This window comes from Myotis myotis, unplaced genomic scaffold (assembly GCF_014108235.1).
Source record: "Myotis myotis isolate mMyoMyo1 unplaced genomic scaffold, mMyoMyo1.p scaffold_m19_p_3, whole genome shotgun sequence".
Lineage (NCBI taxonomy): Eukaryota > Metazoa > Chordata > Mammalia > Chiroptera > Vespertilionidae > Myotis > Myotis myotis.
This window is the reverse complement of record NW_023416335.1, coordinates 192,179,962-192,195,425: the sequence shown is the minus strand read 5'-3', so window position 1 is coordinate 192,195,425 and position 15,464 is coordinate 192,179,962. Positions and strand designations below refer to the sequence as shown.

At 40.6% G+C, this 15,464-nt stretch overlaps 1 protein-coding gene across 1 annotated transcript in view; it reads left to right on the top strand.

The window, feature by feature from the left end:
- Positions 1-1,689: 1,689 nt before the first annotated feature.
- The window catches only part of LOC118652087 (antigen WC1.1-like), a 34,536-nt gene continuing 20,761 nt past the window's right edge, over positions 1,690-15,464 (top strand). The window contains exons 1-2 of the mRNA XM_036301958.1: positions 1,690-1,805; positions 6,855-7,175. Of these exons, the coding sequence (XP_036157851.1) occupies positions 1,736-1,805; positions 6,855-7,175 (391 nt within the window). The 5' untranslated portion in view covers positions 1,690-1,735. The remainder of the gene's footprint in view (positions 1,806-6,854; positions 7,176-15,464) is intronic.

The window sequence follows — 15,464 nt, the reverse complement described above, 5'->3', positions numbered from 1 at the left end:
CCAACTCCATCAAGTATCAGCTTAAATATCCCTTCCTAAAAGAAGCTTCCCTTGGCTGGGTTCAACCTTCCTGAAATTCCTCTTCATATAATAAACATGGTATTTTTTCTTTTTTTAAAAAATATATTTTTATTGATTTCATAGAGGAAGGGAGAGGGAGAGAAAGATAGAAACATCAATTATGAGATAGAATCATTGATTAGCTGCCTCCTGCACACCCCTCACTGGGGATTGAGCTGGCAACCAGGGCATGTACCCCTGACCGGAATTGAACCCAGGACCCTTCAGTCCACAGGCTGACGCTCTATCCACTGAGCAAAACTTGCTAGGGCGGTATTTTTTCTTTATAGCCCTTTCATATATGTTGTTAAACAATTATATATATATGTCTTTTTCCAGCAGCTCACTGTCTCATGAGCCCAGGGACAGAGTCTGTCTTGCTCACTGTTTTATTCCCAGCCACAGCACAGTGCCTAAAGGCAATGGTGTAGAGTAAATGGTTAGTAAATGCTAGCTGATGGTGTGTTATATGCTATGTCTGGTAACTTATGAATTTTACCTCAGTAAAATTTACATCATAAGATATAAATTTCTATCTTCCCTTGTTCCTTTCTCTGGTGTGACTCACAGTAAAACCATTAATTATGAAAAGAGAATGAGTACATATATTAGGGATAGCAAGGATAAGATGGACTTAGGGCTAAACTTTATGCTACACCAAGCTATGAATTCAGAAAGATTCCAAAAGGGTGGGAGGGTGGATCCAGGAAGAAAAATGGTGCAAGTATATCAGCCAATTGGCTGATGCACTTTCTGACCCCTGAGCACCATCCCGGCTCTCAGGGCAGGACTGCTGGCCCTGGGCAGCTGCACAGCAAGGAGGATATCTGGTCGGTAAATACCCTGGAGATTACAGCCCCTTCTTATCCCTGAGACAGAGAATTTAGTCCCAGGTGACTTGTGTGGGCTGGACAGAGTGGTCTTAGGGGCTAAGAAAGATCTCTGATGAGAAAAAGTTAGATCCTGTCGAAGACCCATTGTAATTATGAGCACCTCTGTTCCAAGTCCCCAGTCTCCAGATCACTAGGAAAAGGGAGAAAGACCAATAATCACACCTCCTCAACTTGGTGCTTCCCCTCTCACCCCGCCACATTCACCTGTGAATTCCTATGCTGAGGTTCTCATTTTCTGCTGGCCTGATAAGTCGTCTCATATTTCAAGCCTTCTTGTGGTTCTCTGCTTCAGGCATGAGCTCAGTCACAGGGAAGAACAATGTTTGATTACAACAAAGACGTCCTCGCATGGGCCAAAGGGTAACTGATTGCAGCACCATGAACCCTGAAAGATCTCAGTCTGCAGAGATCAGCCAAGACTGTTGGTGGAGAGTGGCTTTTTGATGCAACTTTTCTACCCCAGCCGTGATCATGGGGGCCTAGTTCTCAGGGACCTAAGGAAACATGATGTCAAAGGGCCATGCTGCTCATATAAGGAGATAGTGAAGATTCAGAATCTAATTGGTGTTTGAGCTTCAGAAGGTGGCAGATGAAGTCTCTGATAGCATCTGAAATGGCAAAAGCTCTCTCTATTGGCTATCAGTAGGGAGGATGTGAGTGCATGTGTGTGTATATACCCCTCCCATTGTTGAAGACCTTCGTCGGTACCCTGATGCCTCCGCACAGGGCGCACAGGGTTATTTCGCAGCTGGGACTGTGATTTTGATGGCACAGGAGTTAGGATGACTTTGAATGGACATCTCTCTCCTCAGGGACTCTGTTTTCTCCTCAGTACTGTGCTACATTCTCAAGGTAAGAGTTACCTCTTTCCTGGGATCAACAGTGAGTTGACACCTTGGCAAAGGGAAAGGTCCCAGGAGTTATGGAGCTAAAGCTTTAAGGTAAACCATGTTTTTTGACCAAAAGGGAACCATGATGATTATAAATATTGGTTCTTCTCCTGTGGGGCTTCAATTGGTCATAGTGGCAGGTTTTTTTTTCTTCAAAAACTACCAGATTTTTAAAAAATATATATTTTTATTGATTTCAGAGAGGAATGGAGAGGGAGAGAGATAGGAACATCAATGATGAGAATTATTGATCTGCTGCCTCCTGCATGCCCCCTACTGGGTGGGAATCAAGCCCACAATCCGGGCATGTGCCCCTTGACTGGAATCAAACCTGGGACCCTTCAGTCCGCAGGCCAACGCTTTATCCATTGAGCCAAACCGGCTAGGGCAGTGGCAGGTTTTTCAAAGAAATGATAGTTGCAGACTAAGGTGAGTCGATGTTAGTCCTCTCCCATGCCTCCTTGTTTTTAAGGAGTATCTGTTTTGTTCCAGTGGCTCCCAGTGTCTGGGAAGGACCAGAGATTGACTCAGCTGGGCCTCCAGGCTGTTCCTCCCACACTGCATTTGCTTGCTTTGGAGAGGGCTGCCCGTGAGAATTTCTATGTTTTATGTATTTATGAGAGAGGGGGAGAGAGAGAGAGAGAGAGAGAGAGAGAGAGAGAGAGAGAGAGAGAGAGAGAAGTGGATGTGAGTGTGTAGTGGATGTGATGGATGTGTGAGAGGAACATAGCAGCCGAGAAGTGACTGAGTCAGTTGGTGTGTGGAATACACAGCGCCCACACTGTTGGGGTGTCACGTAAACTGTATGTAACCAGATCATAGATAATCTTGCACCTGCTTTCTTTCTTTCTGGCTGCTCTCCTTCAATCTTACAGCCTCCTCTCTCCTTGACTACAGTGTTTGCCCAGGACTAGGCTCTGTGAGAGAATTTGCTTCCTGACTCATCTATTCCTACCAGGTGTCTGCTGTAGAACAGAGGACTCTGCAGCCAGGAGAGGGGATCTCTTGCTTAGAGATACCCAGCATCAGTTATGTATAGTTTCCCGAGTTCCTGCCCCAGTTCTTGTGAATTGTTCCCTGACTTGTTGAGGTTCACACCCACTCCCTAGGATGTGTTGTGAATTCTATAGGGTGCATTTTCTCTCTCATGGGTTCTTTTGTCCCTCCCTGCAAACTGGCTTCCACTGAGCCAGAGGACTGCAGGCATCAGGGATAGGGTTGCAGCAAATCTAGCCTTCAGCCTGGGTACTGATCCAGGTTGAGATGGTGCACAGCTCTGTCTCCTCTCAATGCTCATTGTCTTCCTCCTAGAGTTCAGTCTCTCAGTCCCATAACTCTCCTGGGGAAACCTCATCCCTTTAAGTTTCTGCTCCTTGAGTGTTGGCCAGATGTTAGTGAAGATTCTTCTCTTGATGGCTCTGAAGTGGAGAGGTAGGTTTTGGTCCCATGTAGAGGAGAGACAATGGGTGTTTCGATAAAAGGACACCTCTTATTATGAGAAAAACTATAGGAAATTTACTTAGTTACTTAAGAAGCAAGAACATTTAAAAAATATATTTTATTGATTCTTTACAGAGAGGAAGGGAGAGGGATAGAGAGTTAGAAACATTGATGAGAGAGAAACATCGATCAGCTGCCTCCTGCACACTCCCCACTGGGTATGTGCCCGCAACCAAGGTACATGCCCTTGACTGGAATCGAACCTGGGACCCTTGAGTCAGCAGGCCGATGCTCTATCCACTGAGCCAAACCGGTTAGGGCAGCAAGAACATTTTTCCAAGGCAAGCAGCTATCCTACTAGAAATTTATTCTTCAACTTCATATGACATTGGACTTGCTCCTTGTAAAACAGTAGTCCTGGCCTTTTTGAGCATTTGATGATTTATGAGCTGGGCATATATTACAGGAGTCTCCACAGTGAAATCCATGATGGACATTGGCAAGAAATTATGCCTTCAAACACACTTTATGCCATAATACACAAAAACATAAACTTCCAAAGACTGGGTAATTTGGTTATTTGGTTTACATTATTTGGTAATCTGTTTTTTAAAATTGACAATATATTTTTCACATCTTTCTAGACCACTAACTATTCTTCTTTTCTACACTAAAACATTTTATTCTATTACAAAAATATATAATATTACAAGGATAATTTGGAAAATTTAATTATTTTCAATCATTTATTTATATGACCAACATGCAATATATTCATGTGATCACTTGTGTGGGTATTTAGTTGTTTTCATTTTTGAAGTTATGAAAAGAAGTTGTTCAACTTCCTTGTATTTACATATAAGGACTCTCCATGATTATTTTTCTCAATAACATTTTAAAAGTGAAATTGCTGTTCTCTAGGCTCTGAATACCTTTAAGGCTTTTGATACATAGAGATTAATTGCCCACCAGAAATGTTTGCACTAAATTTTATTCCCAATAATGTTGGATGAGAATATTAGTTTTCACATACCTTCACCAGCATTGGGTTTTTATCACATTTTAAAATCTTAGCCCAAACTGGTGTATGTTAGGCAAAAACTGGCATATATTCGCTAATTTAATCCTTTATTTGTGAATTACTTGCTCATGACATTTGTACTTTTTATCTTTGGATGTTTGTCATTTTTGTTACAATTTCTATTGGAACTCTTTATACTACTACTACTATACTACTACTACTACTACTACTGCTGCTACTACTACTACTACTACTACTACTACTACTACTACAACTGCAACTACTACCACCAGATACTGATACTACATTCACTTATATGAACTCATTTGAGTGCACAACAATCCTACAAGGTGGAGTATATATATTAATAATACATATTTATTTTTTGACTTGAGCAGATTTTATTTTGCAGTCAAGAATGCAGCAGACAATGTAAGAGTAATTTCTAAACTGAACTCTCAGTGGTGAGGTGACTCTGGTCCAGAACAGGGCTGAAGCAACTGAAAATTTGAGAGGTACAGGTTTAGGTCTAAGAAGGTGTATGTGGTATATTCACGATGCTGCTTTAAAAATTCTCTCTTTGTCTTTGGTAAAACACAGTTTTAGTAAAATGCAATTTGCTGCACAGCAATATATAACTAATTGAGGGGTTCCCACCAAAGTGAGAAAACAGCAGGGTGGACAACCTGGAGACTTATGTACGTGGCTTAATTGCTTCATCCAAATAAGACTTCTTCCTGAGTGACCAATTCTGTAACCTTGATGCTACCTGAAATAGGGACCTAAACCCTCTCTATCTTTTCATATCTGTTTCTCATTCAGTACCTTAGATTCCTGCTTTGCTGAGGCCCTAGAATCATCTCCATTAGCTTTGAATTGAGGTCACCAAATTGAGAATTTTTTTGTTCTTATAATCTAATCAGGACTCAGTCCCTGGGGTATCCATTCTCACTGCTCAGGTCTCTGCTTGGGTCCATATGCTTTCATTCTGGAAAAATAGAAGTGGTGCATCAAAAAGGGAAACATCTGGAAAGATGCTGAATTTGAAAAGAATCCTTGTGTATTAGTCGGCTCAGGTGGGCTGCCATAGCAAAATACTGCAGACTATATGGCAACAAATTACTGCCAAACATGGCAGCTTAGTGAGCAAGAATCTAGTATCTACTATCTCATAGTTTCTGTGGGCTAGGAATCTGGGCGTGGCTTATCTGGGTCCTCTGACTTATGCTCTCTCACAAGGCTACAATCATCTTAAGGGTCATCTGGGAGTGAATACTACCAAACTTATTCACCTAGTTAATTGGCAGCATTTAGACCAGCAGTTCTCAACCTGTGGGTCTCGACCATCGGGAAACACATATAGCATATCAGATATTTACATTACGATTCATAACAGTAGCAAAATTACAGTTATGAAGTAGCAACGAAAATAATTTTATGGTTGGGGGTCACCACAACATGAGGAACCGCATTAAAGGGTTGCGGCATTAGGAAGGTTGAGAACCACTGATTTAGACCTTGGTGGACAGTGTAATAGAACCTCAGTCCCTTGCTGGCTATTGGCTGGAAGCCTCCCTCAGTTCTTTGTCATGGAGGTTTCTCCATACACAGCTCACAATATGGCAGCTGGCTTCATTGCAGCAAGCAAATAAGAGAGTAAGATAGATCAAAAAGAGAGAAACCAGAGTCCTCTTGAAACCAATTTCTTAAGTGACAGCTGATCGCTTTTGCCAAATTCCACTTGTTGGATGCATGTTACTGGGTTCATCCCACAGTCAAGTGTGAGGAAGATTATGTGAGGGTGTGAATGCAAGGAAATAGGAATAATCAGGATGTTTCAGAGGCTGCTTAACACACTCCTCTGTTCCAAAGCTAGATGAGAGCGCTCCCTGTGGGCTAGAGGGGAGGGAAGATGCCTCCACTGGCCTGGTGGGCCATGAACTGTAACTGAGATGGTGAACTTTGGCCCCTACCAGCCTTAGGCATTATCTATTGAGACAACAGCATCCTGATCCTCTAAAGGCCTATCCTCAGTGGGGTGCCTGGAGCTGGGTCTTACTAGCTGGTGAGAAATAATTGTGTGCATCTCTTTCCAACTCTGTACTTAGTGATGCCACATTGATAGCTTAAAACTGGTCACAGTGGGAATACAGGGTTGGGGAAAAGTATGTTTATAGTTGTGAAACAGTTTATTCTCGTATTATTATTTATTATCTATGATATTATTTTCCATATGAACAACTGTAAACCTACTTTTGTCCCACCCTGTATTTACACCACAGAAATAAACAAACGCTATACATAGAGATATTTTTGAAACCCTAGATAACTATTTTTTTCTTCTGAGTTATTCTACTTTTACTTATTACAGTTTAGTTGTAATTTTGATGTGGTCATGGGAGGTGGTGAGAATAGTGTTTACACACTCTGCCATCTTGACCTTTGGAACTCTCCCAGAGATCTAGGTTTTTAATACTAAACACACACCACTGTATGGTCTCCTAAAATCTCTGCTGTGTCATGTGTTCTGTGTCTACGTCTCTCTTGAAGCTGCAGACCTGAGGCTGATGAGTGGAGGCCACCGCTGTGAGGGGAGAGTGGAAGTGAAGTACCAAGGAATATGGGGCACAGTGAATGATTTTGACTGGAACCTGGAGGATGCAGCTGTGGTGTGCAGACAGCTGGAATGTGGAGTTGCTGTTGCTGCTTCCAGAGGGGTTTATTTCAGATCAGGGGTAGGGCCCATTTGGCATTCATATCTTTTTTGCAAAGGGACAGAATTGAAAATCAATGACTGTATTCGTTCTATGGTTCGAAACTATCATGAACTTGACTATTCCCATACCTTGGATGTTGGAGTTGCCTGCTCAGGTAAGCCTGTTTGTCTGGCAGGGGATCCCCAGCAGGAATAGCCTCAGTCTCATTCTAAGGATCACAGCCTTTACTAGTAGAACATTCATGGGAGAAGGTTCCAGTTATACAGTGATTCCTAGAGCATTAGTATTCAAAGAAGCATGTTTAGCCCTGGACAGTAAATAGTCCATACCTACGGATCACAGAACTTTTCATCCCTGTGGTGTGTCATGAGAAATAGGGAGGTGGGATCAAAAGTTTCCTATAGGTACAACTACTGGGTTGTACCTGTATGAATTTGTTTGATCATAGTAGCTATTTGTAGTCTTTCATGAGATGGTCAATCAGGTGTAGCCACAAGAGGGGACATGAAAGAGGCACAGGAAAACAAAGTTTTTATACTTACAAGTCCTAGAGAGACAGAGTCACTTACTTCCATAAGGGGGCCACATGGGAAAATACCAAGGAAATAGGCTCAACAAGCAGGTGGGGGTGGGGGGGATGGAGAGAGAGAGAGAGAGAGAGAGAGAGAGAGAGAGAGAGAGAGAGAGAGAGAAACATCAACGTGAGAGAGACACATTGATTGGTTGCCTCCCGAACATGCCTGATCCTGGGTTGGGCTTGTGCCTGCCACCCAGGAACCTGCCCTTGACTGGGAAATCGAGCCTGAGACCCTGCAGTGCACTGGCCAATGATCTAACCACTGAGAACACTGGCCAGGATGACTCTGTTGATATTTTTTATTGTGTATTTGCTTTTTATTTCATTGATTTCTGTTCTTAGTGTTCATTCTTTTTTAAAAATTTTATATTATTATAAATGTGTGGCAGATAAAAATTGGGAGAAATAAAAAATATTTTTATTGATTTCAGAGAGCTAGGAAGAGGAAGAGAGAGATAGAAACATCAATGATGAGAGACAATCATTGATTGGCTGCCTCCTGTACACCCTCCACTGGGGATCGAGCCTGCAACCCAGGCATATGCCTGGACTGGGAATTGAACCATGACCTCATGGTTCATAGATCAACACTCAACCACTGAGCCATGTGGGCTGGGCAGTGTTCATTCTTTTTGGATAATAATTTGCTGTTATTTTTGTAGACTCTTGAAATGGCATCATAGATCATTTGCCTTTAGTTTTTTTTTTTTAATTTATTGCTTAAAGTATTACAAAGGGTATTACATATGTGTCCATTTTATCCCCCCGCCCTAGACAGTCCCCTAGCCTTCCCTATCCCCCAATGTCTTATGTCCACTGGTTATGCTTATATGCATGCATACAAGTGCTTTAGTTGATCTCTTACCCCCCTACCTCCTGCCCCCCAACCCTCCCCAGCCTTCCTGCTGCAGTTTGACAATCTGTTTGAGGCAGCTCTGCCCCTGTATCTATTATTGTTCAAAAGTTTATAATGGTCTCTATTATCCATGAATGAGTGAGATCATGTGGTATTTTTGCCTTTAGTTTTTATATTCTATTCTAATGTATACATCAAGGAAGCATCAAGGCTATACATTTTCTTCTCAGAACCTCTTTAGCTGTATCCTGCTAATTTTAATATTACATATTTTCTTTTCTATTTTATCATCATAAAATGTTTATTATTTCTCTCTGAATAAATTCTATCTTACTTTATCTGATATTAACTTATATATTACAGCTTTCTTTGATTAGTGTTTGCAAGGTATATCTTTTTTTGATTCTGTTTATAGTTCATGTGTGTATTTTTGTAGACAGCATATGGTTATGCCTTTTGCACAGTCTGATCATCTTGCTTTTATTTGGAGAATTTAAATTATTTAATTTTAATGTAATTATTTCATGATTTGCTTTAAGTCTACTAGCTTGCTATTTGTTTTGTTTTTTATATTCCTATATTAATCTTTATTTGAGTTTTTTTAAGAACTATTTTATTAACTGTATTGGTCTACTAACTATTTCCCTTTTTAAAGAGTTTATCATAATGTTGAAATTATTACTTTTTGATCACTTTTTACCTTCAAATGATATTATAAAAGTTAACATATAAGATCTTAAAGCCGTATACTTGTTTTTTTATTTTTGACATTTGTGCCAGTAATGTTATACATTTACTTATAAATATCCTATATAATAAAAGCCTATGTGGTGTCGTGCAATGCCCCCGCACAATGTTGTCACAAGATGGCCACCACAAAGATGGCCAATACGCGAGGGCAGTTGTGGGTGATCGGCTGGCAGGTGAGGGCAGTGGGGGGCAAACAGGCCAGCAGGGGAGGGCAGTTGAGGGTGATCAGGCCAGCAGGGGAGCAGTTAGGTGTCAATCAGGCTGGCAGGGTAGTGGTTAGGGGGCAGGCAGGCAGGCAGGCAGGCGAGCGTTAGGAGCCAGCAGTCTTGGATTGTGAGAGGGATGTCCAACTGCCAGGTTAGGCCCGATCCCAAAGGGTCCCAGATTGGAGAGGGTGCAGGCTGTGTTGAGGGAACCCCTGCCCCCGCATGAATTTCATGCACCGGGCCTCTAGTGTTATAAATATTATAATACATCACTGTTAATTTTGCCTTAAATGTTCTTTTATTTTTAAAATAAGAAAAAATCCTTTATATGTTTTTTTCACAAATTTATTATTTACAGCAGTCTTTATAGGTTTGGGTAGATCCACTTTATTTTTATCTGTTATCATTTTCCTTTAGCTTGAAGAACTTTCAGTAAGATTTTTGTGTAGTGTAGGTCTGGTGTCCTCAAATTCTCTAATCTTTTATCTATTGCCTATTTGCATTCAATTTTGAAAGGCATTTTCACAGGAGACTTAATTTTAGGTTGGTAATTCCTACCTGCTACCTTAAAATTGATTTTATATTGTTATTTATATTATATATCATATGGCTTGCATTGCCACCAATAAGAAGTCAGCAATACGTTTTTGTTTTTGTTGTTGTTCCTCTCTATACAATGAGTCAATTTTCTCTGGCAGCTTTTTTTTAAAAAAAATAAATTATTATTTTATTGATTTCAGAGAGAAAGGGAGAGGGAGAGAGAGATAGAAACATCAATGATGAGAGAATCATTGATTGGCTGCCTCCTGCACACCCCCTCCTGGGGATCAAGCCCACAACCCGGGCATGTGCCCTTGTCTGGAATTGAACCTGGGACTTTTCAGTCTGCAGGCCAACACTCTATCCACTGAGCAAAACCAGCTATTGCTCTGGCTTCTTTTTTTAAAAAATATATTTTTAGAGAGAGAGGAAGGGAGAGGGAGAGAAATATGGACGTATACTCACAACCCTCACAACCGCTAACCTACTTTGCCCCTACTTTGTTGTCTATTTCTCCCTTTAGATCTGTCAATGTTTGCTTTATACAGGGTGTCCCTCTGAAAACGTAGACACACTTTAACAGCTGATAGCTCAATTTTGGAAATGAAATGTATTTTAATAAAAACTACTTTTATAATTATTCAAAGTGTGTGTATACATTTTTTTTGGGACACGTTATATATAGGTGCTTTGATTGTTGGGTACATATATATTTGTAATTAGTATACCTTCTGGTTGAATTGACTCTTTTATCATTATATCATGTCTTTTTTTTGTCTCTTTTAACAGTTTTTGACTTAAAGTCTATTTTGTCTTATATACTAATAATGTTGATCTCTTTTATTTTTTTATTTTTATTTTTTTTACTGTTCATCAGATTATTTATTCACTTGATTTTTAGATTCACTTGTTGATAGATGTGTATTTGTTGTTCATAATTTGTATCTTTACCTTTTTCTTCTTCTTCCTCTTCTTAAAGGATACCTTTCAGCATTTCATATAATACTGGTTTGGTGGTGATGAACTCCTTTAGCTTTTTCTTATCTGCGAAGCTCTTTATCTGGCCTTCACTTCTGAATGGTAGCTTTGCTGGATAAAGTAGTCTTGGTTGTAGGTTCTTGGTATTCATCACTTTGAATATTTCTTGCCACTCCCTTATGGCCTGCAAAGTTTCTGTTGAGAAATCAGCTGACAGTCGTATGGGTATTCCCTTGTAGGTAACTGATTTTCTTTCTCTTGCTGCTTTTAGGATTCTCTCTTTGTCTTTTGCTCTTGGCATTTTAATTATGATGTGTCTTGGTGTGGTCCTCTTTGGATTCCTTTTGTTTGGGGTTCTCTGCACTTCCTGGACTTGTAAGTCTATTTCTTTCACCAGGTAGGGGAAGTTTTCTGTCATTATTTCTTCAAAGAGGTTTTCAATATCTTGCTCTCTCTCTTCTTCTGGGCACCCCTATAATTCTGATGTTGGTACGCTTGAAGCTGTCCCAGAGGCTCCTTACATATCTTCGTATTTTTGGATTCTTTTTTCATTTTGCTTTTCCGGTTGGGTGTTTTTTGCTTCTTCGTATTTCAAATCTTTGACTTGATTCTTGCGATCCTCTGGTCTGCTGTTGGGAGTCTGTATAATGTTCTTTATTTCAGTCAGTGTATGCTTAATTTCTAGTTGGTCCTTTATCACAACATCGAGGGTCTGATTAGATTTCTTGAGGATCTCACTAAATTTATCGGCGGTCTCACCAGTCTTTTCGAGGGCCTTATTAAATTTATCAGCGGCTTCTAGACAGTTCTTTAAAGACCTTAAAAGTGTGGTTTTGAACTCTATATCCAGCAGTTTGCTTTCCTCCAATTCTGTCATTTGTGTCCTGTTTCTTTGTCTCGGCATTTTTTATGCTTCGCTGTGTCGATAGAGTGCCTTTCTGTGCTAATTACCTGAGGTAGACACTCTTGGTGCACCCCCTTGTGGGCTTTGTGCACAGTCTTGTTGTAATTAAGCCTTGATTGTTGTAGTTATCACTGTGAGGGATTGACCTCCAGGCCAATTGGCTGTGAGAATCAGCTATGTCTGCAGTGGGAGAACTTCTGTGCTGGAGACACCCTTCTGGGGCTAGACTTGCTTCGATGGGGCTTTGGTGCTCACTGAGTCTGCCCCCTGAGTGTGTCTTTTATGGTTCCTCAGAGCTGCAAGCTGGATGGTCCCACTCTGACCTCTGGGCTTTCTGGCTCTTGGATATCTAGGGAGGTGCTAATCTAGCCTTTGCCTGAGGCTATCCAGCAAAAGTCTCCCTGCAGGGCTTGGGTGGAGCGGGTCCCACGGGATCAACAGGGCGGGGTTATCAATTATGGCTGCTCTCAGTCTTGCCCTCAGAGGCTCTGCTTCTCAGTGTCCCAGTAATTGCTGCAAGCCCCATGGAGAGAAAGCTGCCCTAGGGTTCTGAGTGATGCCAGACAGTCCTGCTTCTCCCGTATGTGTCTGGGTCCCTAGAGACTCGCCTGGAACCGGAGCTCAGAGCCTGAGACTCCCTCCTGATTGAAAACAACAACCGCGCCCTCAGCCGCCAGCCTGCTCCGCATGCACTCCGCACCTTAGTACTTTACTTCAGCACTGCGCCTCCTCTGAGTCTCGGTATGTTTTACTCTTTCCTCCTAGTTGTAGAACTTCCACTCAGCCAGCCTTCCTGTGGTTCTGGATGATGTCCGTTGCGTCTTTTAGTTGTATTTTTGGAGTGGTTGTTCGAGGCAGCAAACTCCAGCATTTACCTATGCCGCCATCTTGGTTTCTCCTCAGAAATTCCGTTGATCTCTTTTAGTTACCATTTGCATTGAATCTCTCCATACCTTCACTTATAGTGTAAGTGTGTCATAAAATCTAAAGTGAGTCTCTTGTAGACAACATGTAGTTAGTTGAGTCTTGTTTTAAAAAATCCATTTAGGCATTCAATGTCTTTTGAGTGGGTTTAGTGAATTTATATTTAAAATTATTGATAGGTAAGGACTTGCTGTTGTCATTTTGTTAATCATTTTCTGTTTTGTAGTTCTTGTTCCTCTCTTTATCTTTATTTATCTACTGTACTTTATTTTGTGGTTACCATGGTGTTTACATGGAATATTATACAGTTATAGAATTTTCTTTCAAGCTGATAACAACTTAACTTCAATTGCATACAGAAACTACATTTTACTCCCCAACCTGCCACTTTATGTAATCATGTCAGATTTTATTTTTTTCTATATTGTGTTTTCATCAACAAATTTCTGTGGTTATAGTTATTCTTACTTATTTTGTCTCTCAATTTATATACTAGTGTTAAAATTGATTTATGTACCACCATTACAATATTACAATATTCTGTATTTATCTTCATATTTACCCTTATTAGTGGGATTTATGCTTTGATACATGAACATACTTTTGTATTGTTGTTTAGCATCTTTTCATTTCAACTTGAAGAACTTTTTTCAGCACTTCTGTCTGGCAGTGCTTGTCAGAGAAATTTTTTATTTTTTCTTAATTCTTAAATATATGTATTTTAAAATATATTTTTATTGATTTTAGAGAGAGGAAGGGAAAGGAATAGAGAGATAGAAACATTGATGAGAAACATCGATCCACTGCCTCCTGTACAGCCCCCACTGGGGACTGAGCCCACAACCCGGGCATGTGCCCTGACCGGGAATTGAACCATGACCTCCTGGTTCATGGGCCAAGCTCAACCACCAGGCTTTTACTTAGTTCTTAAAGGATAGTTTTGTTGTTCATGGTTGGCAATTTTTTCTTTCATTACTTTGAATATCATCCTACTCTCTCCAAGCTTGTGAGACTTCTCCTGAGAAATCATCTATTAATCTTATAGGGGCTCCCTTATATGTTACAGGTTGCTTTTCTCTTGCTGCTTCCAAAATTCTCTCTTTGTCTTTGAATTTTGATAATTGAATCATAATGTGTCTTGGTGTAAACTCCTTTGGTTCTACCTATTTGGGAACTTTTGGGCTTCATAAATCAATATATTCACTTCCATCTTTAGATTTGAGAAGTTCTCAACCATTATTTCTTTAAATGAGCTTTCTGTCACTTTCTCTTTTCCTTATGGGATTCTCAAATACCTATATCATTTTGCTGGACACTGTGTCCCATATGCTTTCTTCTCTTTTTCATTCTTTTTTCTATTTGTTCCTCTACCATGATAATTTCAAATGACCTGTCTTTGAGTTTGCTGACTTTTTTCTTCTGCATGATCAAGTCTTGTGGAAGCTCTCTATTAATTTTTTTTTTCAGATCAGTCATTGTATCCTTGAGCTCCAGAATTTTTGTTTTGTTCCTTTTTATGTTTTCAATTTTTTGTTAAACTTTTTTTTGTTTATTTATTGTTGTTCTCATTGCATTTAGTTGTCTATCTGTGCTCTCTTGTAGCTCATTGAGCTTCATTAAGATGATTACTTTGAATTTTTTATTTATAGATATTAATTTCTTTAGGATCAGTTACTGGAGCATTATTATTTTCCTTTGATGGTATCATCTTTGCCAGATTCTTCATGATCTGTGTCTGCATTTGAAGGAGCAGATACCTGTTCCAGTCTTTATAGACTTTTTGTGTGTGTGTGTGTGTGTGTGTGTGTGTGTGTGTGTGTGTGTTTTACAGGTAAAGATCTTCTTCTACTATATCCTTTGACTGATAGGACTGCCTTCAGGATCATGGTCTAGCAGAACTGGAGTCAGGTCATGTAGCTGCTGCTGGGTCTGCTATTGGGTCTATGGTCAGTGGGCCTGGTAGCAGAGGCATGGATAGATACAGTTCCTTCTGGGTTCCTGGGTAGCCCAGACTGCCTCCTGAGTGTGGTAGAATGGGACTAGAGCCAGGTCATAGGGCTTCTTCAGATTCACAGTCAGGTTCACATTTGGCCTTCCTGTTGCTTGGGCATGGTTCCTTTTGGGCTCCTGAGTGGACAGGGTTATCTTCAGGACCACAGTTGAAAAGGGTTGGATCCAGGGGATGGAGCTGCTTCTGGGTTAACAATCATGTCTAAGGTTGTCAGACCTCTTACTGGGGGCATAGATTCACATGTATTCTTCAGGGTTCTTTGGTGGATGGGACTAGTGGCCAGACCATGGACAAGCTAGGCTGGAGCCAAATCTATAAGAGGATGGAGCTGCTTCCAGGCCTGCAGCTGGGACAACAATCAGAAGGCCTGCCACTGGGGCTTGGATATGACTTATTTTATTGACCCTACTCAGTCTTTGGCTCCCCCATGGTTTGCAACCTCTCATCTGGACCTCAAGGCTCCCACAAGGGCACTTGTGCATATAGATGGCTGCCAAATCATTGTTTCTGTGGGAAAACAGAGGTTGGGACTTCCTATTTTGCCATATTGCTGACGTCAGATAGAAATAGAGTTAGCATAATGACAGGATAAAAATCAATTACTACCATCCCTTAGAATTTTCTAAGACTCCTGTATCTCAAAAGAAAAACCTCTAGTAGGATGTGATCACAAACTCAGCTGCCTTGTAAACTGCCC